The sequence below is a fragment of the Callorhinus ursinus genome, unplaced genomic scaffold, assembly GCF_003265705.2.
Source record: "Callorhinus ursinus isolate GAN/ISIS: 27379988/994484 unplaced genomic scaffold, GSC_fseal_2.0 scaffold58, whole genome shotgun sequence".
Classification (NCBI taxonomy): Eukaryota; Metazoa; Chordata; class Mammalia; order Carnivora; family Otariidae; genus Callorhinus; species Callorhinus ursinus.
Window position 1 is genome coordinate 1,025,456 of NW_027397120.1, and position 23,545 is coordinate 1,049,000.

At 58.9% G+C, this 23,545-nt stretch overlaps 1 protein-coding gene across 6 annotated transcripts in view; it reads right to left on the bottom strand.

Annotated features, from left to right (window-relative positions):
* INPP5A (inositol polyphosphate-5-phosphatase A) overlaps window positions 1–22,451 on the bottom strand; it is a 174,083-nt gene extending 151,632 nt beyond the window's left edge. For 2 of the 6 annotated variants that reach the window (XM_073884737.1, XM_073884736.1), the window contains exon 1: window positions 22,061–22,451. In XM_073884737.1, coding sequence (XP_073740838.1) covers window positions 22,061–22,135 — 75 coding nt within the window. In that variant the 5' untranslated portion in view covers window positions 22,136–22,451. Of the gene's footprint in view, window positions 1–11,597; window positions 11,662–22,060 lie in introns of those variants that run through there. The other 4 variants (XM_073884739.1, XM_025880123.2, XM_073884738.1 and 1 more) reach the window with 4 other exon arrangements.
* Window positions 22,452–23,545: the final 1,094 nt, after the last annotated feature.

Consider the following 23,545-nt stretch of genomic DNA (forward strand, 5'->3'; position numbering starts at 1 on the left):
GGGCTACAGCTGGGTCTGGGCCGCCTCCCACCACCCCCCAGTGCTGGGGGGGCTGCAGCTGGGTCTGGGCCGCCCCCCACCCCCCCCCCAAGTGCTGGGGGCGCTGCAGCCGGGTCTGGGCCGCCCCCCACCATCCCCCAGTGCTGGGGGGGCTGTTCCTCCAGCTTCACAGCCTAGACTCTGAACCAAACATGAAGCTGCTTTCCAGTCTGGCCCAATTCTCAAATTCAGCCACTCTTAACCCAATGTGAGGGTCTGGTGAAAGTTTTTAAATAGAAAAACATACAGAAAACAAAAGGACACGGTTCCCATGATCATTTGCACCCTCTCCCCCTCCTCATGGCACAATGTCCTGGAATTGGCGCGTCCCCCATACCCGGCCCTGAGGACAAGGGTGCCCTGGTCCACCCTCCAAAGCCCCCTCCCACATCTGGGATGCGAAGGAGCCATGAGCCCTGCCGTGCTGGCAGCCCGGTCACTCCCCGCCATGGCCTGAATGGCCTCCCTCACGCTCAGGCGCCATGCTCCCTGCAGGCCTGCCGCCAACACAGTCCATCCTGACCCGCATGCCCTCTGGCCCCGTCCCTGCACCTCTGGTCCTCTGCTCTCGTGGTTTCTCTATTCTCCCCAAGCCCTCACGTGGCTCCCCCTCCCCCGGCAGACCCTCGCAGCGGGCTGGCTCCCACCACCTTTGTGACTCTGGACTGAGTCCAGCTGGCTGTCTCCAAATGTGAGTACGCCAGACCACAGACTCGTGGTCCCCACTTAGAAGGGGCCCCAGTTCAGTGTGGCCAGCACCACGTACTTACAACATACAGACACCTTCAAGAACTACGTATCGTCCAAGTCTGACAACTGCTCCTCTGAAAATGTTCCAGAAGGTTCCGCTTCATCTCAGTGGGTATGGGCAGAGGGCAGTGTGGGACTGAGGACGAGGGGAGCCCCGGCTGAGCTAGGGCCCGCGTCACATAGAAATAAGAAGCCCTGGGGCACCCTACATGGGGCCATCAGGTAGGAACCAGTACCCCGAGGACAGGCTGCCAAGCAGGCCATCTGGGGCCCAGGGGCCAGGAAGTGTGCAGTGAGGGACAGAGCGGAGGAGAGAGTGGGCATGACCAACTCTCTGCCAGGACCTTCCTCCATCCCAACTTCTCGGAACGCGGTCCTCACATGTGCTTTCTGATGTGGGAAACACAGGCAGAAGGAAAAGTAAATGTCCTTACTCCCCACAGCCCACTGATAGGTCCTTGAAGCAGGCAGAGTGACGTCCCCCTAGGCGCTCAGCTGCCCCAATGTTAATACTTTGCTAAGGGCCAAAGGCAATCTTAGCCTGACATTATCCCAAGCACCCCAGGATCCTGTGAGTCTACTTAAACATACAAAAATTCCTTTGGAAGCTTCCTTTATCCCTAAACCCCCCGAGACACCTGTTGGCAATCACCCCCCAAGCACACGGCCCACCGATGTTCATCTGAAGGGTCTCACGCGTCAGGTTTTATTAGACGGTAACAAATGACCTTTTCCCAACAATAGCGAGCCTCCTCAAGGTCCTGGAAACCCTGCTTCCAAAATTCCTTAGAGACTGACGCTCTCCCTAAGCCCCTCCCAACTTGAGAGTATATAACAGGCCCCTCCTCATGACCCCAGCGCGGCTCCTTCTGTCCACAGGTCCTGTCCCCCATGCTTTAATAAAACCACGTTTTTGCACCAAACATGTCTCCAGAATTCTTTCTTGGCCATTGGCTCTGAACCCTCACATTCTTTCCTACGTCACTTTCCAGAGTCAGGCCTCAAACGCCTTCCTACTCCCCCCACAGCAGTGAGAAGTCAGCCACAAGCTAGCAGCCCCCGACCTGCCGTCTGCCATCTCTGACTCGGTTTTTCTTCTCACGGACAGAGAACAAGACAGCGGTGTGACACGGCCAACCTCCAAGGCCTTCCCTCTTACAAGGTGAACTCCAAGACGTGTCCCCAGGCTCCTGGTCCCATGGTTTGCCTGCGAGCTCCTGGGGACAGCGACGCGGGAGGCAGGTCATGCATGGCCAGCCCTGACTTCACAGGGCTTCCCTTCTGCAAGGGACACACTGGGCGAGCAGAGACACTGACACCAGGTCACACGCTGTCCTGGGAGGGGAGCCACAGACACAGCAGGAGAAGGGGCCCATGGACCCTGCCTCTCGGTAGGTGCCAGGAAGGAGAGGACCCACCTGACTACCTCAGACGGTGGCCCCGGTGGCCCAGGGTCCCAGGCATGGCTCTGGAGCACTCCAGGAAGAAGCTGGCTCTGGGGTAAGAGCCGCAGACCGCAAGCCGTCAGCTCCTACGTGCAGGAGTCGTGGGTATGGCATGGGCTGCGTGCTGCTGGACCAAGACCTCCAGTGCGGGCTGGCAGAGATGCCTCCAGAGGCAGGGGACAGTCCAGTCGGAGCTTGTGAGGAGGTCAGGAAGGGGTCAGCTTGCAGGAGAGCAGCCCCAGGTACTGCTCCACGTGCCTTCCCTCCCATCTCCCCAGGAACCAGCTTTCAGAAGGGGATGAGGAATAAGACGTGGGGTCAGGGTGGGGAGGGGCAGACTGGCCACTGGGCTGAGGCCACGCTCAGGAGGCAAGGGGCAGGAGGACCAGTGCAGAGTGGACAGTCCACTGGCCCGAGGTCAGCAGGACTCCCATGGGAGATGGTGAGCTCTGCAGGCTGAACTTAAAAATGCAGATGCAAAACATTCAAATCTGCATTTTGTTCTCTAAATAAAAAAACAGCTGTGACAAGCGCAGAGCCAAGAGTCACTCTCAAGTTCCCACAGCCCCAAAACTAGCCAACTGACCCCGTGGCATCAGCAATCCTCACGGGAAAGATGGCAGCCGAGGCCCCCAAACCGGCCAACCATCCTTCCCGGCCTGGACATGTGCCAAACCTGAGGCACGGCACCCCCACCCCCCGCCCATGCTCTGTGCATCGAGGATGCACACTGGGAATGAGGGCTGGGGTATAGACAACGTCGACGTGAGAGCTGGCCCCCAGACATGGAGTGAAGTCCACGGATGTGCACGCTGTGAGAGCTGGTCCGTGGACGTGAGAGCCGGTCCCCAGACGTGGGAGTGAAGTCCACGGATGTCCACGCAGTGAGAACTGCTCCGTGGACATGAGAGCTGTGGCAACATCCATGAGTGCAAGTTCGTCTTCTGCCACGTGCAGACATCACATCTCACATCCCCCTCAAAAGTCAAAGCTCCCAACCTCACAATCCTGGGCAAAACTACCCTCCAGCCTCTCCCCGGAGCTCACCGGGCCACGTCTCTGGGAAAACCCCTGAGGGCTCCCCAACTGGCTCTTGAGCCCACCAGCCAGCCGCCCCGAGATACCGGGGCACTGGCCCCACAAGGCCCAGCCCGCAGGCCAGGGCTCTCCCAGCTGAGTGAAGTGTGGGAAGAAAGGCCCAAGTTCAGCCCGCAGTGGCATGGCTGCCATGACGGCTGCGGGGGGTGCCCTCCCTCCACAGGGACACTGCCCCATGACCCCTCCTATGTCCACGGCTATCAGTGCACTTTGTCTGGAGGGCAGGCAGCGGACTCACCCGGCCGGCAGCACATGTGCCCTTTTCCGCAGCCCCCCGATGAGCACGGGATCCCCACCAGGCAACGTGAGGCTTCTGAGCATGGAAGCACTTACGGCTGGGGGTGCCCTTGGTGGGGACAGGCTGGGGAGATTCGGGGGGCCACGTGGGAAGGTCTTCTGGCATGCAAGCAGGAGGGCACAGACAGGGTGCGGAGGAGCAGGGGAGACGGGAATGGGAGCCAAGCTCTGTGGCAGCCCCTGGGACAAGCCCAGAAACAGAAAAAGCGGGGCCCCCAGGGAGCAGCTACGGCTCCCGCTGGAAGACAGTGTGCTCCTCAAGACACAGACCGCCGACGTGGCGGGGCCTCCGCACCTGCAGCCCGGGAGCTGGGGGCCACCCCTCGTCCCTCTTCTGGGCCACGAACCGTGACGACAAGTCCCAGGTCTTGCCCCCTCCCCCCAGGCCTACTCCTTCCTGGGGTGCAGACTCAAAGTGGGGGACCTGAGGTGAGAAGCTAACACTTGCCACCATCTGGGCCCACGGAAGCCACACATGCCCCTTTACAATCAGCATGATGCTCTCTGTCCTTTCTGACCCTAAAAAGAAACTCAGAGTCTGTAACTATATGGAGCAAGAAGTGTTTGAACCGATGTACGCTGACCTGTGAGCGACACGGGTTTGAACTCACAGGTCCACGTGCGCACGGATTTCTTCTGACAAGTACAGTGCAGTATCACACGTGTGTCTTCCCCTTCGCACCACTGCCTTGATAACATTGTCTCTCCCTGGCTTGATTCACTGTCGGAACACTGTACACGACACATAACACACTGAACACGGGTTAGCCAGCGACATCATTGGTAAGGCTTCCAACCAACGGTACGCTGTTGGCATTAAGTTTGGGAGAGTCCAGAGTTACTACAGTCAGAAGTTTGACTGTGTGGGGGGTCATGCCCCTCGCCCCGGGGTTGTTCAAAGGTCAACTGTATACTAAAGAGCAACAGTGGGAAAGTAGTTTCTATTAAAACACATATGTCCACATGGACGTGTCCCACACCAACACACCCAGACACACACTCACTCTCGGGTGGTGTCCATCTTGGAGCTATAAAAATTCTAGCAAATGCCATTTTTAAAAATCTCAGGAAGACACAGAAATGCTGCGTTCCATCGCAAACCCACGGCAAACGAGGTGGTGGTAGAGGAGGTGGGCCTCCTTCCGGATTGCCCGGCCTGGCCCAGAGCACCACTCTGGCAACACGCTTCGCCTCACCCAAGTCACCGAAACCAGTCTTCACGCTCTCGTTCTTTTTCTTACATTTCAGACTGAATGTCCGTTTTCAGACGGCCAATGGCAAAAGCCGTTAGAAGACTATATACTTTAAGCACAACTAGGATCGTCCTTTACAGTTGCCAGACTTAAAACGGGCGCACCTCAAAAACTGGGGGCGCCTGGCGGCTCAGTCAGTGAAGCGTCTGCCTTGAGCTCAGGTCATGGTCTCAGGGTCCCGGGGATCAAGTCCCGCATCGGGCTCCTTATTCCACGGGAAGTCTGCTTCTCCCTCTCCCTCTGCTGCTCATATGCTCTCTCGCTCTCTCTCAAATAAATAAATAAAATCTTTAAACAAAGCCTCCAACTGGAAACCCTCAGCCGGGGGGGGGGGGGGGGGAATACCCCCCCCCGACAACAAGGGCTGGGTGTGGCGCCTTGCTGCTCCTCCCAGCACTGCGTCCCAGCAGCAAGACCCATGTCACCCTTGTCCTACTGCTGCGAGTTGCCTGGGCTCCGGTCCCGGCCCACCCACATGGCGGAGCCCTGGACACCAGGGACAGCAGGAGGCCGTCCAGGTACCCTTCTTGGCAGGGGCAGGGGCAGCAGAGAGATGCTGTCAGAAGCTGCCGGGCGGGTCCCTCTGCCCAATGGCAGCGAGGGCCCCCGAGGCATGGATGCACGCAGCCACCCCTTCCCTGGGTCCACCAAGCCTGACTCCTGGCCTTTCCCAGGGGCCACCTGGGTTTTTTTTAAAGATTCATTTATTTATTTGAGAGAGAGAGACAATGCACAAAGGCCAGGGGAAGGCAGAGGGAGAGAATCCCAAGCAGTCTCCTGGCCGAGCCCAGAGCCCGATATGGGGCTTGATCTCATGACCCTGAGATCATGACCTGAACTGAAATCAACAGTCAGACGTTTAACTGACTGAGCCACCCAGGCCCCCAGGAGCCACCTCTTTTTTAAAACCTCCTTTTCTGCTCCAACTACCAAGGGGAGCTGTCGACTCCAACTCGAGTGCTGAGGCTGACAAACAAGGAAGACACAGTGACAACCTCGCCGTCATCTCCCACACCAAACTGAAATATCCCCGAGGGCAGGGCTCACCCAGGCCCTGGTTCAGTAAGGACTGTGTCAGCCGCTGGAATGCACCCCTCATCCCTGAGGCCAAATGGACAGGTCTTAAAGGGCATTTCTCCCCAACCCCACTTCTAGTCTAAGACTAGTCTAAGTACTTGCTACTTCTCCCTTCTCTCAGTCACAAGTGGTCGGACAGGAGGGAGCCCACAGAAGCCGGTGACGTCTGTGACAGGAATCACAGGCTCCAGGGTGCTGGTGGCCACATCCCTCTGGCTCTCAGGGCTGCGGAACAGTGCCCAGAGATGTCAGAGTGCTCAGAGGGGCATGTGGCAGGAGGCATTTATTCAAGCAACAGAGTCAGCCGATCTGCCGTAAGGACCACCTCTCTCGGTACCTGGTGCCTGGCACGCAGGGGAAGCTTGGTTGTATGGAGAGAGGACCCAAAATCAGGGCCAGCACCTGGGTGCCCAGAACAGGTGACTCAGAAGGCCACGGTGGCCTGCTTCAGAAATGCTGTCTCTGCTCAGGAAAAAGCAAGAGAAAGGCTCGGTGTCAACGAGAAACAGACAAGGTGGAAGGCAGAGAACCAGATTCTATCACCAGTAACGTGATCTTCAAAAAAGGTTTCTGTGGGATTTAATTCTAAACGCAACCAACAATGAGAACAGAAAACAGAGAAAAATCAATGAAACCAAAAAGTTGGTCCTTGGAGAAAAGTCAACAGAATTGAGAAACCTTTAGCTAGACTGACACACAGAAGACTCAAATTGCTATAACTGGGACGGAAAGAACATCACTGCCGACCTGACAGAAACCAAAAGGACAGCAAAAGCAGAGGACAGCAGCCGTAGGCCAACCCACGGGGTGACCTACATGGAAGACACATCCCCAGAAAGACACAGACTGTCAAGAACCAAACTCCCAGGAAAGAGAAAGTCCAAACAGACCAGCAGAAAGACTGGGGGTAAATTAAACAAAACGAAAAACAAGTGCAAGACTTGTACTGAAACCTATAGGACATTCCCGAGAGAAACCAGAGGCCCTAAATAAACAGACGGCTCTCCTTCGGCCTCGGACTGAAGACGCAGTGTTAAATGGCAAACTACAGATTCAGTGCATCCCTATCAAAACTCCAGCCTTTGTGGGAAAGGACAGGCTCGTCCCAGAATTCACGTGGACGTGAAAGCCACCCAGAGCAACCGGTAACAGCAACAACGTGGACAACTCACACTTCCTGATTTCAAAACTTGCGACAAAGCTACCGCCATCAACACAGTATGGCCCCAGCGTGAGGGCGCGCGCAGATCGGGGAACAGAGCCGAGAGAAATCCGTATCTTTACGGTCAGTTACTCTTCAGCAAGGGTGCCAGGCCAATCCAGTGGCAGAAAGTAGTCTTTTCAACAAACGGTGCTGGGACAACTAAGTATCCACAGGCAAAAAGACAGAGAAGAACTCCTAACTCACACTATATATAAAAATTAAGTCAACACAGATGAAAGACCCAATCACAAGAGCTGAAACGACAATCTTAGGACAAGCGATCAGGGTAAGCCTCTGTGACCATGGATTGGGCAGCGGTTTCTGAGATAAAACACGTGAAGCACAAGAAACCAAAGACGGGGAGACTGGACTTCATCAGTTTGAGAGTCTGTGTTCCAAAGGGTGCTAGCAAAAACGTGAGAAGACAATGCACTGAATGGGAGAAAATATTTGCAGACCACGTATCTGGTAAGAACCGAGGACCCAGAATACATCAAGAACTCAACAATTAAAATAAATTTTTTTTAGTGGGCAAGGGATGTGAACGAACATTTCTCCAAAGTAGACCACAGGCACCAGTAAGTGCACGGAAAGACATGCAATGTCAGTCATCAGGCCACGCCAATCAAAACCACTTCACACCCACTGGGAAGTCAGACTCAAAAAGATGGACCACATGTTTTTAGACATGGAGAAAGTGGAGCCCTCGTGCGCAGCTGGTGGGGACGCAAAATGAGGGGACGCGGCCGCTCTGGAAGACAGTGTTGCAGCTCCTCGGAAAGTTAAACTCACAGTTACCACGTGACCCAGCAACCACTCCTAGGTATGCGCCCGAGGGAATTAACAGCATACATGCACATAAATGTTCCCAGGAGCACTGCTAATATCGCCAAGTATCCATCAGCGGAGGGCTGGATAAAACGCGGTCCAGCCCCACAAAGGAACAGCATCCAGGCCTCAGAAGGAATGGAGCTCTGACGCATACCACCACGCGGACAAGCCTTGAAGCTGGACAAAAAAATGACACGTATTGTCTGATTCCATTTCCAGAAAACCTCTAGAACAGGCAAATTCGTAGACACAGAAAGATAAGCAGTTGTCGGGATGTGGGTGACTGCTGATGGGTGCCAGGTTTCTTTCAGAGGTGAAGAAAATATTCTAGAATCATGTGACCCTTGTGAATACCTATAAACACTGAACTATACACACTGAAAGAGTGAGTCTCAGGGTACGTGAATTCTGTCCCTATTTGCAAGTAACAAGCACCATAATAAATGCAGCCAATGCACACCTCCCAATGGAGTGACTCACTCTCCACCATGGGGCGCTCTCGCAACGCATGGCTGCCCTCGGCGCCAAGACCGCTGGAAGTCTGGCCCTAAGGGAAGACCAGCGGGAGCTGCCTGTCCACCACCTGCCCGCTGGCTACAAAGGCCAGGACACACTGCCCACATGCGTTACGCGATCCCTCCTCTGAGGCCACGGTACTTCTGACACTCGGCGGCACCTTGTCGACTTGTAACCAGGAGTCCATGAGATGGCAGGAGCTCCGCTCAGGGGGCTCAGGGAGAAGCAAGGGGACTTGTGCCCTAATGACTCTCTCCCCTCACAGTCACACCAACTCAGACAAAAAGCGAGAAAAGCCTACTTGGCCCTCCACAAAATGTACAAATGGCTATTTCCTCGATGTCTGCACATAGGGTCCCTCATCCCAACCATGGAGCTTATGGGGATTCCACAACCCCAGGGCCACCCACAGCCAGAGCTTCGCTGGGGAGGGATATGCTGCCAGGAGTGACCCCATGGCCCCAAGCCCACACGGCTCCGTGCACATTCACCTGCCACCCTGCTATGAACCAGAAGCAGAGACTCATTCCATCAGTGAGTCCCAGTGCCTGGGCCAAGGCTGCCCAAGGCCTGGCTCTGAGCGCGGCATCTCGGGAGCAGTGGGACGCCAACCACGAGTGTGCTGGGGAGAAGACCGATGTGTTTTGTAACGTCAGCACAAGGGAGGAGGTTGGCCTATGTGTGACAAGGTGGAGCCGGCCCGGGCTCCCTCTGCCCCGTGCCTGGCACCCCAGCACACCTGCCCAGACCTGGTAGCCCTGCGGACACTGGGGACACTCACAGACCCCCCAGTTGGCTCCCCCAACCTGGGAACTGGACTTTCTCCATGAAAAGCAACACACTGCTGGAGCCGAGTGAACTCCCAGTGGGAAAGTGTGCCTCTACTCTTACAAAATGGTAAACTTTGTCTCTCGTCCATGGGGCGCCCGGGTGGCTCAGTCGTTAAGCGTCTGCCTTCAGCTCAGGTCATGGTCCCAGGGTCCTGGGATCGAGCCCCGCATCGGACTCCCTGCTCGGCAGGAAGCCTGCTTCTCCCTCTGCCTCTGCCGCTCCCACTGCTTGTGCTCTCCCTCTCTTTCTGCCAAATAAATAAATAAAATCTTTAAAAAAAAAAAATTTTGCCTCTCGTCCATAGTGGAGATTCCTAATGCAGCAATTACCACAAAACACTGGAATCATTCCACAGTCTGTCTGTGCTGCTGGTGTTCAAGGCAATTCAGGACGGCACGCAGGATATGCACAAAGCATTGCAGGAAGCTTTCTGGGTCACTCTGGCTGATTTTTTCATTACAGAAAACTAAAGCTATCCAGGTTATCAAGGCTCATAGACATCAATTTTCTCCCAGAATCTAGGATGCACCCCTGAGTCCCCTGGTACAATTTTCTGTCGCTGAAAACAGACGTGGGAAGCACGCCCGCCGGTGCCTCTCCACCTGTCCTCCCTGGCTCCTTGGGAAGCATTTGCGACGGACCCCATCCCTGAGGGGCTCACCTCGAAGGGTCCTGACCATCTCCACTGCATTTCCCTGGGCTATTCAGAGCTCCTCACGCTTCCAGCCCGGCCCTGAGCACTCCCTTCTTCCCCTTCCGGACTGACTCACTTATCAGTAGTGAAAATGCAGACAGGGCACAGGCAGCTCCAGTGGCCCCAGCGAGCACGAAGAAGGAGCTGACCATCCATCTTCAAGGCCAGGCCCTGGGGGATGACGGTGGGGCCAAGGCAGTGGCACCCACACCTCACCGTGTCTTCCCACCGGGCCGTGGAGGTAGGGTCATTAGCTACAGACCCCTGTGTGCACTGAAGGAGCAGAGGCTGAAGCGCAATCAGACCCACGCCACCTCTTGGCCCACAGTGTGCCTGGTTTCCACTACTCACTGGCCACACCAGGCCATGCTGACCACACCACCCACGCCAGCCACATGGCTTCCCAAACAGGCCTGGCTCCCCATTTCCTGCCTCTGCTTCTGCCCTGCAGTGGCCCCAGAGGCCACCTCTCCCTTACTCTCCAGTTGGCTCCCATGGCCCAAAGAGTTCAGGTCCTGGCCCTGGCCACTTACCCAAGAGGCTGTCTGTGGTCTCTGGGCCCAGGGCTCCTCTGGGCATCGTAAGATACCCTCAAGTCCATCTCCTGACACACCAGGCAGCCGGGGCAGCTGGGGCCTAGAGCGTGAGCCATGAGCCAGGCTGCCCCAGCGTAAGGCCCCTCTGCCCTGAAGGTGGACTATGCATCATCCCAGTAAGACGTGAACAGGAGCCACTGCCCCAGGGGGTAAGGCCCTGACCACGTGCAACGGGGCCTCAGACAAGGAACCCCAGCTCCTGCCTGCTGGCTCCCGGGGCCCTGCCCCCCACACCCAGCACACCTGTCCTGAAACGCTCCTCCCCTGACTCACAGGCCCCCTCCAGCCTCCTCACCTCAGCCCGAGGACCCTCCCTGCTCTGTGCCCGCTACCCCACAGCTCTCTGGCTTCATCCCTCATGTCTCAGAAGAGAGCTGGGAAGGTGGGCGTGGGAAGTGGGGGCAGGGAAGGCAGCACAGGAGGGGCCTCAGGGACGGCCCCCAGGGGCCCTGGAGATACTCCAGCGCTCAGTACCCAGCTGCTGTCCCCAGCCAATTCAAGGAACTGCCCGCACAGGTGGGCAGAATGAGTGTGCTGCTGGGAGCACTGGTGTGGGGAGACCCGGGGTGCTCCCTGGTGCTCCCTGCCAAGGCTCCAGCCCCTGGACAAGGGCCCAGCCCTGAGGAGGCACTCACTAAGCCTACAGCCACTGGAACCACGCTATGAACAGCCGGTAAAAATGAGCTCTCTGGGCCCTCATGGCCCACAAGCCTGCAAGCGCAGTTGAGGCTGAACCTGAGCAGCACGGCAAAACCACCCACAACCCAGGAGCTCAGGCCTCCTGACCTAAAACTCCTCTCCAGCAGCACCAAGCGTGCCTGGGTTGCGGCAGGGAGGACAGGGCCCTGGGGGCTTCAGAAACGTAGGTGAGACCCTACCTGGCCCTGGTGGCCATCCTGGACAGTCCCCGAATCGGCCACTGGGGTCCTGCTCTGGTTCCCCTGGCTGGTAGTCCCTGCCACTCACCCACACTCTGGCAGCATCCATCAGCATGACCCCCTCCCACCTGGACGAGGTGCACAGCGCGAGCTGCTTGGGGCAGCACTGAGGGCCAGGATGGCGTTACAGCAAAAACAGGAAGTTGCAAAAGATCTGAAAAACCATAAGTGATGGAGAAAAAAGCAAAACATGCGTCCCCACAAATTCATTTGTCATTCTTAACAGAATGACTCCATCTTAACATAAACCCCAAATCTCCCAGAATTACAATTCAGCAAAGAGCATGCTCTGCACGCAGGTGCCGGGCAGCCATTAGCTGAGCTGCACAGAGGAAGTGCCCACTGATGCACCCCAAGTAAGCCTGGGGCCCAGAACTGGTACAGGACTCTGAGAGCATGTAGAGGGCACCCAAAAGCAAGCTGGGATGGGTGACTCGGTCCATTCAACTCCTCCATGGGCGCCTCTCAGTGCCACGGCTCCCACAGGCTCTGCACAATGCAGCCTCACCAGGGTTTTATTTTTTTAATTTTTTTTTTTAAGATTTTATTTATTTATCTGACAGAGAGAGACATAGCGAGAGAGGGAACACAAGCAGGGGGAGTGGGAGGGGGAGAAGCAGGCTTCCCGCGGAGCAGGGAGCCCGACGCAGGGCTCGATCCCAGGACCCCGGGATCATGACCTGAGCCGAAGGCAGACGCTCAACGACTGAGCCACCCAGGCGCCCCCCCCTTTTTTTTCTCATCAGAGTTTTAAAAGCACTGATCCAACCCAGATCTCAGCTCCGTCTGAGTAGGTTCACCCAGCAAGTCAGAGCTCCCCCCAGCCCAACTCTGCACTGGATCGTCTTCCGGAGCCAGCAGGTACCTACCGACAGGGGCACAAAAGCCTACGTGCTCAGAGCTGGGTCATGCTTCCCCTCCTCATCTGCTCTGTGGAACCCCGGCAGAATCCCAGGACTAAGGAGGAACGTGGCGAGAGAAAGGCCCTGATCCAGATGGACCCCGGTGCAGCCCCCTTCGAGGCGGGCTGCAGGGCCCCAGGCACAGGATGTGCCCTCATGTGAAGACGGCCAGGCCCCTCCCACGGGCAAGCATTCTGGGACAACTTTGGGAACACAGCCACCAATTCCCCAAGTTGTCCCCCTGAGAGAGTCGTTGCTGACCAGCTGGGTGCACCATGAAGTAAATAACATCCCCACATCAGCAGGACTATAAAAGGTCCCAGACACCCAGGAGATAAAGGTAAACGCGAGGGGCCGTCACACCCAGAGGCTGGGAGAAGAGAATTCACCTGCCAGAGGCCTTCTCTGCCCCTCACTGGGGGCAGTGTCCTCCACGTCCAGGCGCAGTGGGAGGGGAGGCTGTGGCTGCCACCACTGCCCAGCTCTTACAGACTAACACCACCAGACTGACCCTTGACCCCATGACTCAGCATCAGCCCTGCACAGACATGCACCATCCCACCACCCACACCCGGCCGTGGGGCAGAGAGGTTGAGTCCCAGGAGCCGAGGGCGGCCTGGGAGGCCCCAACGCAGCTGTCCTTGCTCCCGCCTCGCCTGCAAAACCACACTGGAGGGCAGGACACCACCCCAGGGACCCTCCATCCTCTTGGGAGGTCCTGGCATCCCGTGTGCCCGACCCGGAGAGATGGAGCCGTCCCCCATGGACACAGTAAACAGTCTGCCAAACACCGTTATCATGACAACACCATTATCAATGCCACTCTCACAGTGGTACAGCCAAGGACCATCGGTGGACACCTAGTTTTTTTAAAGGCAGAGGCCAGAAAATGAGCACAGAAGACTCCACCACACCCCGCAGCAGAAGGAAGGCCTCCCTGCCCTGTGCTGGCCCCACGCAGCCACGGGATGCAGAACGGTGCGGCTGCTTTGGAGCCGGAGGCAGAGCCGTGGCACAGAGGGCCGCCAAGGGCCGCGAGGGAGGTGCCTGGAGATGTGTGGGGACAGCCGCGCCACTGCATGTGCTTCCCAAAGTCACTGGGCTGCACGCGTGTGCCGGGTGAGCTGTGCCACATGCAGACTGTCCCTCAGCAAAACGGCAGGGAGAAGGGCACGCTGGCGCCCGCAGCCCCAGCCGCCGACCCCTTCCCGAGCCGTGCGGGCCGCTCTGACGGGGTCGGGCACCCAGCAGGCCTGCAGCTCTTCCGATTCCCTCCGGCCACTGCGGCAGAGCCCACATCCCACCCCGCCACGATTGCTGCTCATGAGGCCGGCCCTGCAACACATGCGACGGGATGACAGCCACACGAGCGGCCAAAACACAGCGTGACGAAAGGGGAAGGAGGGACAGCACAGCACAGAGCTGGTCACAGTGTGCTGTCCCCAGAAGGGACAGTAAAATTCTGCCGGCCTGCACCGGGAGGCCAAAGGACTCCTCAGGACAGAGCAGCCTCAGGAGAAGCCCGACCATGGGAAAGCACACCCTGTCCAGGCAAGGGAGGAGCAAGCTGCCACGGGTGCCTGGTGGGCCAAGAAGGCAAGTGGGGACGGTGAGAGGGCAGCCAGCACGCATCCCAGACCCCCGGCAGGGGAGCAGGCCCCCGCCAAGGGTGAGCGCGCGAGGCTCCTCGGCAGCGCCACTAGGCAGCACAACCAGGCCATCCCACTGGCCAGACGCAGGAGCCCATGCTCCAGGACAGCGGATGGACCAACCCAGCAGCCCGGGCACAAGTAAGGAAGCCTTGGGTGGACAGGAGGGGACCAAGACCTTGAAGGAAGGAGCCTGGGGACAGCTGAGAGCACCTCACCCTGCCAGGCCCCCTCCTCTACGTGCCACTGCCACCATGCCAGGTGGCATTCCTGCCTTCCTAGTGCACCAGAAGCCCAAGCGGGGAAGCTGGCACGCCCCCGGTCACACGTGCTACACGGCCTACTCTAGCCCCACATCTTCCTGTCACCATGTGGCCCTGCAGACTCCAACACGTGGCCTCACGCTAGCACTGAGGGCAGGATCCCTGCCACCAAGACCCAGGCCTGGCCATGCCTCCCGTTGTAAGCTTCCAGGTCCTAGAATAACAGCAGGTCACTCCAGGGCCCTGAGACGTGAGGCAGAGAAAGAGGGTGCCTGAGCCCAAGCCAGCAAGCCCTGGACCAGAGCCAGGGCTGGACTCCGCCGGGGGCGGGGGGGTAGATGCCTCCAGGATGCAGTCCCAGACCCAGCTCCCGTGCTCGTGGCACAGAGCAAGAACAGGGCAGGATGGAAGGCCTGGTGCCAGGCTCAGGGTGCAGACACAGGAGGGCACAGATTCAGCATGGGCTCCAAGGATCCAGGGCAGTTCACTCAGGGCGGGAACTCTGGGAAAGCTACCCCTAACACCATCACGTTCTGCTCAAACACATGAGGGGGTACAGCCCCAGTCCCCACTTCCCCACCAGCCCCCAGCCCCAAAGAAGGGCCCCAGGCCCCTGTCAGAGTGAAGTACGGAGAAGACGAGCTCACAAAAACCCACCAGTGGGTCGGGATTCAAGGAACAGCTGACCCCAAGGCCATGCTCCTGGGGATGGGGTTGAACTATTCACCAAAGGGAAAACCCAAACCAGAGTCAGCGTTTTCCTCAAGCCTGCGTGTCACCAACGTACTTCCCTGTCAGCCCAGAAAAGCCCTTTCTGTGTGCGGGCACCAAGACCAGCCGCCAGGCAGAGCCCCATCACCCCTGACCCGCTCCGGTCGTCCCCACCCTGAGCCGCCGTCCAGGGACCGGCCAGTGGTCAGTGGACACATCTAAGTGGACGCTCTGCTCCAGCACCTTTTCTATCTCCCTAAACAGACCTTGTAAACTCTAAATGTAAATTTTGAGCAACAGTGCAGGCTCTCTCTCCATCCCCACCATCAGAGGCCAAGCAGAGGCAGGGATGGTAAGGAGAGCCTGCAAGATGGCAAAATCCCAAGACACTCTCCCCAAACACAGGCCCACGACGCAGCCCGGCCTTCCCTGGACCCACATGCAGGCTACCTCAAACCCTCCCACCATGGATTTACGGGAATCATCAGTCACATCTCGGGACTAATGTTCTCATCCCCCAAAGCCAACGGCTTTCACACCGGTTCCATTTTCAGTGTAACTGGATGAGCCACTGCTTTATCCTCATTCATTGCTAAAGGTTAAGAAACCCCAACGGCTTCCTCATCGATGGCTCCGTGGGTACGCGCATGACTGTCTGAGCTCTCCCACGAGCCCAAGCTCACGCCTGGAGCGGACCAACTCAGCACCCGCCTCTACCAAAGATTCAGTATCTGGACAGTTGTCAGGCTCGGACACACACTGAAATATCATCTGCTGCCCCAAAAGGGAGGCTCTGGGGAGGCGGCCAAGGCTTCGGCGTTCTGTGCCCACACACCACACCGGGAGGAGGGGAACCAGAGCAGAGCCTGCCAGCCCGAGAAGGAAGAGCGCTATGGGGCACCCCTCCCCGGCCTGGCCAGGCAGGAACTGGGCTCGAGCCTGCAGGCCACCTACTCCCCCCAGCGTGTCTGGGGAGTAGACTGAGGCAGGACAGTCTCAGAAGCCCGAATTAATGAAGCAGCAACAGAAGACAGAAGTCACGGTCACTTTATGTTCACCTTGGGAACATTTTCTCTGCCATCTCTCTTCCCCAGCCCCCACAACCAAGTTGGAAGAACCCGGGGAAAACAGGGCTGTGTCCCAAGAAGTGACAACAGACGGGTGACCAACACATTGCCCAGACCCTCCACTGCCTCGCCGCCCAACCCCCACCTACAGGACCCCATTCCTAGACACAACCCACCTTCCAACAAGAGACCCTCTTGCCCACCAAGATGCGGAGATGGCCAACATTTAAGGAACCAGTGCTCTGCCAGCCCGTAGCAAGCCCCCCGCCACCCTGCTTCCTCATCACCCTCCGGGTCAAACAGGGGGCTCCATAAGGGCAATCCACTGGGAGGCAGGCCTGGGTCCAATTTCTGTAACTTCCAAACTGGACCCAACGTATCACGGAATCACACCTCAGCATAGGTCTCTTCCCCCCAAAACCTGTGTACGACCAGGACGGACCCAGGGCTGCGATGGCCCCCCACCCCTGCTCTCTGGCTCCCAGAAGGGCCCGTTGTCTGCATGCCAACACTGTGTGTGATACAGGCTCTGAACTCAAGTGGAGGGACCTTTCTCAGTGATGTCCCACCAGAATGCAACTTCTCAGGGTCACCCAGACCGAAAGGCAGTGGACATAGATGCAATGGTGTAAATACCCAGCAAGCCTACCACAGTGCTCACTTCACTGCATTCAAAGCACGCAAAATACTGAACACTTTAAATAGAAGACGTGCCTCCCTGTGCAGTAGAAAGCATCCCTCAGCAGCTCCAGAGCTGACAGAGACAGGAAATGCCGAGGGTGCCAGTGTGGGCAGAGGACACCATGAGCTCAGAGGCTGCTGGACAGCGATGGGAGCCAGCCATCGGCAGGAGGAACAGGAGGCACGTGCAGCCTGCATACAGGTAATTGGCAGGCTGAGTCCCAGTTCCTGACCACGTCCAAGGCCGGCACCATGTGTCCGGGGTGAGAGGAGGTATGCAGGGTGCCGGTGTGGTTTCCTGAGCAGGAAGAAGCAGCACCAAAGCCACACCGGGCTCTGGACCACTGCCTCATTTGATGCTACCACTGTGGGAATGGGTAGATCCATACCTACAAAGAGTCCCACACTCTGACAAACAGGCCAAATTCCTACAGGGAAAGTATACTGAGATCTCAGGTGAGAGACATAATGCAAAAAAAAAAAAAAATGCTGAGCCACCTCCAGCCTTGAACTCTCCCTGTGGGACACAGGGCTGGGGGAGCATGAAGGGGCCTGCGAGGAGGCCCGGCCCGGTCAGCCCCCACCCCTGCGCCTAACACACAAGAGCCTGCTTCAGGGGCTGTGCAGACAGAGCCCATACCACGGCTTTGGAAACCCAACACAGCCCCAAGCTCTCTGATGAGAACTCTCCACCACGGCACTGCACTGGGCTTTCCCAAGCCACGGCTCGAGGAGCAGAGCCGATCCCACTGCGCTACAGGCTGAGCCCTGGGCCTGGGTCTCCTTACTGCCTCCTGCCCATCTGCATGGACACAGTCCTTCAAGGCCTGAGTCCAGACAAGCCCCATAAGGGGTGAGGGTGGCCAGAGAAGGCAGCCAGTGCTGGGAGACAGGGTGAGGAGGAGAGCCCAAAGCAGGGTTGTCCACGCAGCCCAGGAAAAAGGCTTTGAAGAGAAGATGACAAGGCCAGGAGGATGGGAGGCAACGAGAACCCTGGAACACGACTAAGGGAAGGTGAAATGGTGCGGACGCTGGGCCACGGCGGGCAGTTCCTCCAAAGGTTAAACACGGAGTCACCAAAGACCAAGCAGGTCCCCCTCCTCGGCGTGCGCCGGGAGAACTGAACCCACACGTGCACACAAAGCTCGGAGCAGCATATTCACAATAGCCAGAACATGGAAACTGGCCTCGTGTCCAGCAGCTGACGATGGGTCAGCAACCTGCCGTGAGTCCATGGGTGGGACAGTGTTCAGGCAGAGGCAGGAAAGAAGCACCAACACCCGCTACGTGGCCCACTCTGAAAACCTCATGCCCAGCGAGGGAAGCCAGACACAAAGGGCCACGTGTGTGACTACAGCAACGTGAGACACCCAGAATAAGGAACTCCCTGGAGGCCGGAAGGAGCCTGGTGACCACCAGGGGCTGGGGGCTTCAGGGCAGGGGGGGCTGCTGAGGCACCTTTTTGTTTAGGCACAAAATAGGCTCTAAAATGGACTGGTGACAGCTGCAGGAGCCTGCAAATGCACTGAAAACCACTTCAAGGGCTGACGTGTCTGACCGCGGAAAGGTGTCTCAGTGAAGCCATCGCCAAAGTCCCTGCAGAAGCACAGATCCGTGCCGTCAGAGGCCACCCAGAGCGAGCAAGACGGAACGGACACCAGCCCTCCAGCTCAAGGCCTCTGTGAACTCCACCAAGCCCGTGTGACCAAGTGCTGGGACAGGAGCTGGGAGAGGACGGGGAAAGGCAGCCAGTAGAAATGGCCCCACAGGCAGTACTAGCTGAGGGGACATGGGGTTCAGGGAGCTTTCAGGGTGGGTTGGGAACAAGCACAAAAAGAGCCAAACTGATGGTACAGGAGAGAGAGGGGCATGTGCCCAAGGCACCGCGCCCTGCACCGCAGGGCCCAGGGGAGGGTCCCACGGACACCTGCTGTTGGAAAGGCCCCGGGGGGTGCAGCCAGCTTCCCAGCTCTGCAGGACTCAAGGCGCAACTGTTCAGCAGGCCCTGGGGAGACGGCCGCTCAGCTGTTGACCAAGCGAAAAGGGGAAACCAGCTCAGAACTGACACAACTCTGAATACGCCACAGGACAAAGGCCCCGCAGACAGACCCCCAAGGGCAAGCTGTGCTCTCAGACCTCTGCCACTCAGCAAAGTGCCTTTCCCAAGAAACAGCCTTGCCACCTTAGGGGGGGACCCAGCTCTGAAACCACAGCAGCAAGAATTCACCTCTGAGTTCATTTCTAGCAACAACATAAAGAACCAAAAGCTAGAAACCTCCCTTGTCAAAAATCCAGCCATCTCAAGCAAAGCAAAGAGGTGTGCAGCCCTGGCCACCCCTTTCCAGGAAAATGGGTAGTGACAGCAAGAGTCTAACTGGGGATTATTACAAAAGAGCCACAGGGCTCTCAGGAGGCAATCTGGCGGTTGCAGCAAACCTGGAGAAGCCGCCTCTAGGCCCCCAGCCAGGGAGAAGCTTGTGCGGGTTCAGGAAGGGCCACCAGCGAGGACCGAGGGCCTCGGTCCAGGAGGCCTGGACTGGGGTCTGCCAGGGCACAGCCATGCTCACAGTAACACAACACGACAGTCTCCTCTTTCCAGCCTGGGTCATGAGTGACGGGCGGAGCTTTCCAGAGCGTGTATGACGTGTGAGGACATCACCATCCTGAATGCTAAAGCAACGTGCTCGGTTTCCGCTCCTCTCAGGGTCTCCCTACCAACGTGGCGTAAACATTGGCAGTCATAACTAAGTAACCCGGAGCTCTTTGGGGTCCTCCACAATTGTTCATACTCTACGGGTGACAGTGTGAGAACCACTGTGGGGCAGCTGTTCCCACCCCCTTGAGGGTAATGTTGCAGGGGAGGAGCAACCAGAGGGCCCTGGGGGAGGACCACTGCACCAGCCACGCGGGGGAACACGAGCCAGGGGCACTGGCGAGAAAACAGCAGCCTGCCAGACAAATCTCCACAGTGTCACCTGCAGATGGGGGAAGGCTGCAAGACCTCAGAAGCACAGATGCACCAGCTACCCGCACATGTCCTTCACAGCTCCCCGTGCCCGTGTCTCACCCAGACACCCCTCCCACAATGACGAAGCCGGGCAAGAGAGCATTCCTTCCCAGGCCACCTTCTGAAGACGGTGCCCCCCGTCATGGGTGCATGCTGTGCACACAGAGTCAGCAGGCAGATCTTCTGAAACCTGCCATAGCCCAAGGAATCAACACACCCTTCACTCAAGACTGCTCTCCCCAGCCAGGCCTCCCTGGCACAAGCACCAGCACACCGCTCTCAACCGCAGCAGGCGCCCCAGAGCATGGGGGAAGCCTGGTGAGCACCCACCCTGCACCACTGAGGGAGGACGGCTGCGGCCCCCAAGGCCAAGCTCCGCACGCCGAGAAACCTATGGGTTACGGGCAGATCCTTGTCTACGGACCTTCACATCGAAAGGCGCCCGCAAAATTACCCTGTGTGCACGGGTTACCAAAACAAACATTCCTTCCAGATGTAAACATGATGCAAAACTCCATACAGCCATCAAGAAAAAAAGAAAATTCAGAGAGAACATGTTGGCAAACAAAAGTGAACTAAGTTATCCATTTTAACGTCAACAGAGAGAAGTGTGCACATACAGCTGAAACACAACAAAAATGCTAGAAACTCAGAATCAAAGATTACTGGAAAGAATGTTTGCACAGCAAAATTCTTTTCCCTTTGAGACTCAAATGCCCCACCATGCTTAATTTTCCTGACATTTCTGAGGCTTTGAAGCCCCAGCTAACGGATCTGAATCATCTGAGCAAAACCATGTTATAGTGGCGTGTTACTGGAAAGCCGAGAATAGAATGCTAAATATACAGACACACACCCATACAGGGCACTTTTGTAGAAAATGATCAAACGCAAAACTAGATAAAGTTGTCCGAGGGAAACTGGGAAAACAGTTCACCTCCAATGGGGAAGCACAATACATGGACGCCTGGAAGTTAAAATGAGAGAAAAAACACAAAAATAGCACCTACTTGGTGTCAAGGAAAGCAAGCCTAGCCCGTGCATGACCTTAGCTTACTGAACCACTTCACCCGTGCCCACTGCCGGCAAAGGAAGGCTCGGCAGGACGCCAGAACCTTCTCCCGGAATCCAAGTCATGCCTGTATCACTGGACCAGCCCACGCCCACTGCTCACCTAGCTGAGGCCTCCACCGCTCCATCTGTACCATCACCCGTTTCTCTTAAACAAGCATGCCACTTGGAGCCGCATTCTGCTGTATTTGGGTTGGCAGTGCAAGTACCAACAGCGGGGTGGCACCGCGGCTCAACAGCGAACTAGGTCAGCCTGGGCCTGCCTCGGAGCTCCAGGCACCCCAGTCCCTGGCTCCCTTGGCTCCCCTCGGCCCGCGGGCAGCCGCCCCCGCTGCCCTGGGTGCCCGGGTGGGAGGCCCCCAGAGGTAAAGGCCTTGGGCAGTCACATCCCTTCTTTGGCCCTGAAAAGCTTGCCGGCATCTTTCTCTTTCATAAACAAGATAACAGCGTTCTCCAGGGCTTTCCACCGCCGCCCTTGTTTGAAAACTAGACAGATACTAAGTTACAAGGTAAAACCAGGGCGCCAACCCCCCGGAGCCCGGGTGAGCCGCACATAGCGGGCGACACAGCCCAGCGGATGAGGCTAGCCCACCAGCCAGGGGCGGGGTCAGGAGACCAGAAGTCAGGGGTCAGGGTTCTGGGCTCAACGTTCACGGAATAGACTAGGGGCCAGGGTCGCCGTTTGGGGCCAGTGCACGAGGGTCCTCAGATCAGGATTTGGGGACCTTGGACAGGGATTAGAATCGGAGTTTGGGGCCCTGGTTTCCGGGGCCCGGCTCTGAGGTCGGGGTTCAGCTTATGCAGTCCGGAGGCCAGAAGTGGGGGAGCTGGATTCCAGGGTTCGGGGCAGGGTTCAGGGCACTGGTTCAGGGTCTCAGGATTTAGGGGTACGAGAGTCTGAAGGGCCCAGATTCAGTGTCCGGGTCCTGGGGTCTGAGACTCAGGGCTTCAGTCCAGAACCTGGGGCTCTGGGGCTCAGGGATGGGGACCAGGACCAGGGTCCTGGGCTCCGGGGACTCGCGGCTCAGGGCCGGGACCCGGGGCCGGGGCCCAGGTCCGGATCGGGAGGTCCCGGGGGTTCCGGGGATCCCGGGGCTCGGGGCCGGGCTCGGGGTCGGGGTCCGGTGGCCGGGCACTTACGTCGTCGAACAGCGAGCCCACGTTGGCCGTGACCAGCAGCACCGCGGTGCCCGGGGCGGCCCCCTTCCCCGCCATCGTGGCCTGGGCCGGCGGCGGCCGCTCGCGCGGTGCCGGCCGGCCGGGGTCTCCGCGGGCCGCGGCGTCAGCTGCGCCGGGGGGCGGCCCCGGGGCGCATCGCGGGCTCGGCGAGTCGGGCCGGGCCTGGCCGGGGTACGGCCGCGCGCGCGCTCGCTCGCCCTCGCTACTCCGCGGCCCCGCGCCCGTCGCTCTCCGCCCGCGCCTCACCGCGGCCCGCGCGCAGCCATTAGAATCGCCGCCGCCGAAGTTCCCGCAGCCCCTGCCGCCGCCGCTGCCGCCGCCGCCGCCGCCGCCACCGCCACCGCCGCTACCGCTGCTGAGGCGAGTCCCTCCCGGAGCCGGGGGGCGGGGCGTGCGCGGGGAGGGGCGGGGCGGGGCGTGCGCGGGGCGGGGCGGGGCGTGCGCGGGGAGGGCGGGGTCTCGTGAGGGGCGGGGCCTCGGGCGGGCAGCCAGGGGAGGCCCGGGAGGGGCGGGGCTGCGGAGGGGCGGGGTCACTGGGAGCGGGGCAAGGATGGCAGAGAGACCCTGCGCCGGGCGGGGCGCGGCCTCATAGGGGCGGGGCCTTGAGGCGTCGCTCCTGCGTCGGCCGGGACTGCTCCTCGGCCGCGCTCCCTTCGGTCCGCGGCCGCCCCGCCCCGCCCCTCTCCGCGCAGAGACTGCGCGCTGTCTCCGCCCTCCGCACTCCTGTGACGTCACGGCCCGGCAGCGACCGTGCTTCTTAAAGGGGCCGCGTGCTGACCCGAGCGCTTCCTGAGCAGAGGGGTCCTAGGGGGTGGTCCCATGGCCCGCGCCTGACCCACGGAAGTGGAAGGCGGCGGCCCGGGACACTTAATTAACTCTCACACAGGCCGCGTGGGCCCCCACCCAAGGTGGGGTTCAGAGGGGCGTGGAGGCCTGGGCGGGACAGAGGCGCAGGAGGGGAAGTGGGCGGGGGTCTGGGGCAAGGGGACGCGAGGCGCGGTCCTCGGGGCGGGGGGCGCGGGCTGGGGACGGGGCTCTCGGGGCGGGGAGTGTGGTCGGGGCGGGGGCCGCGGGAGCCGGGGTCTCAGGGCGGGGTCGCGGGCCTCGGGACGAGGGTCTCGCAAGTGGGGCTCTGGGTCCCGGGTGGAGCTCAGACTTGTTACCAGTGAAGCGTTTTCAGGCAAAGGCTGTCAACGGGCGCCTGGCCGCGCAGCACGCCTCTGAGCCCCGGTCCCCTGCCCAGGCCAGCGTCGAGAGCTGTGCCCGCGTGGCTGGGTCGGGGTGGCCAGAGCCAGGACCAGCGTCCACCAGGCTGGCCTTCAGCAGCTGTGCGCTCTGTTAACCTGCAGGGTCGGTAGGGACAGCGGGCAGCTGGGCCCTTGCCAAGGAAGGCATCCCCTCTGGAGTTAATCGGGGGGTCCTGCTTACAGCGACCACCCAGCCTCT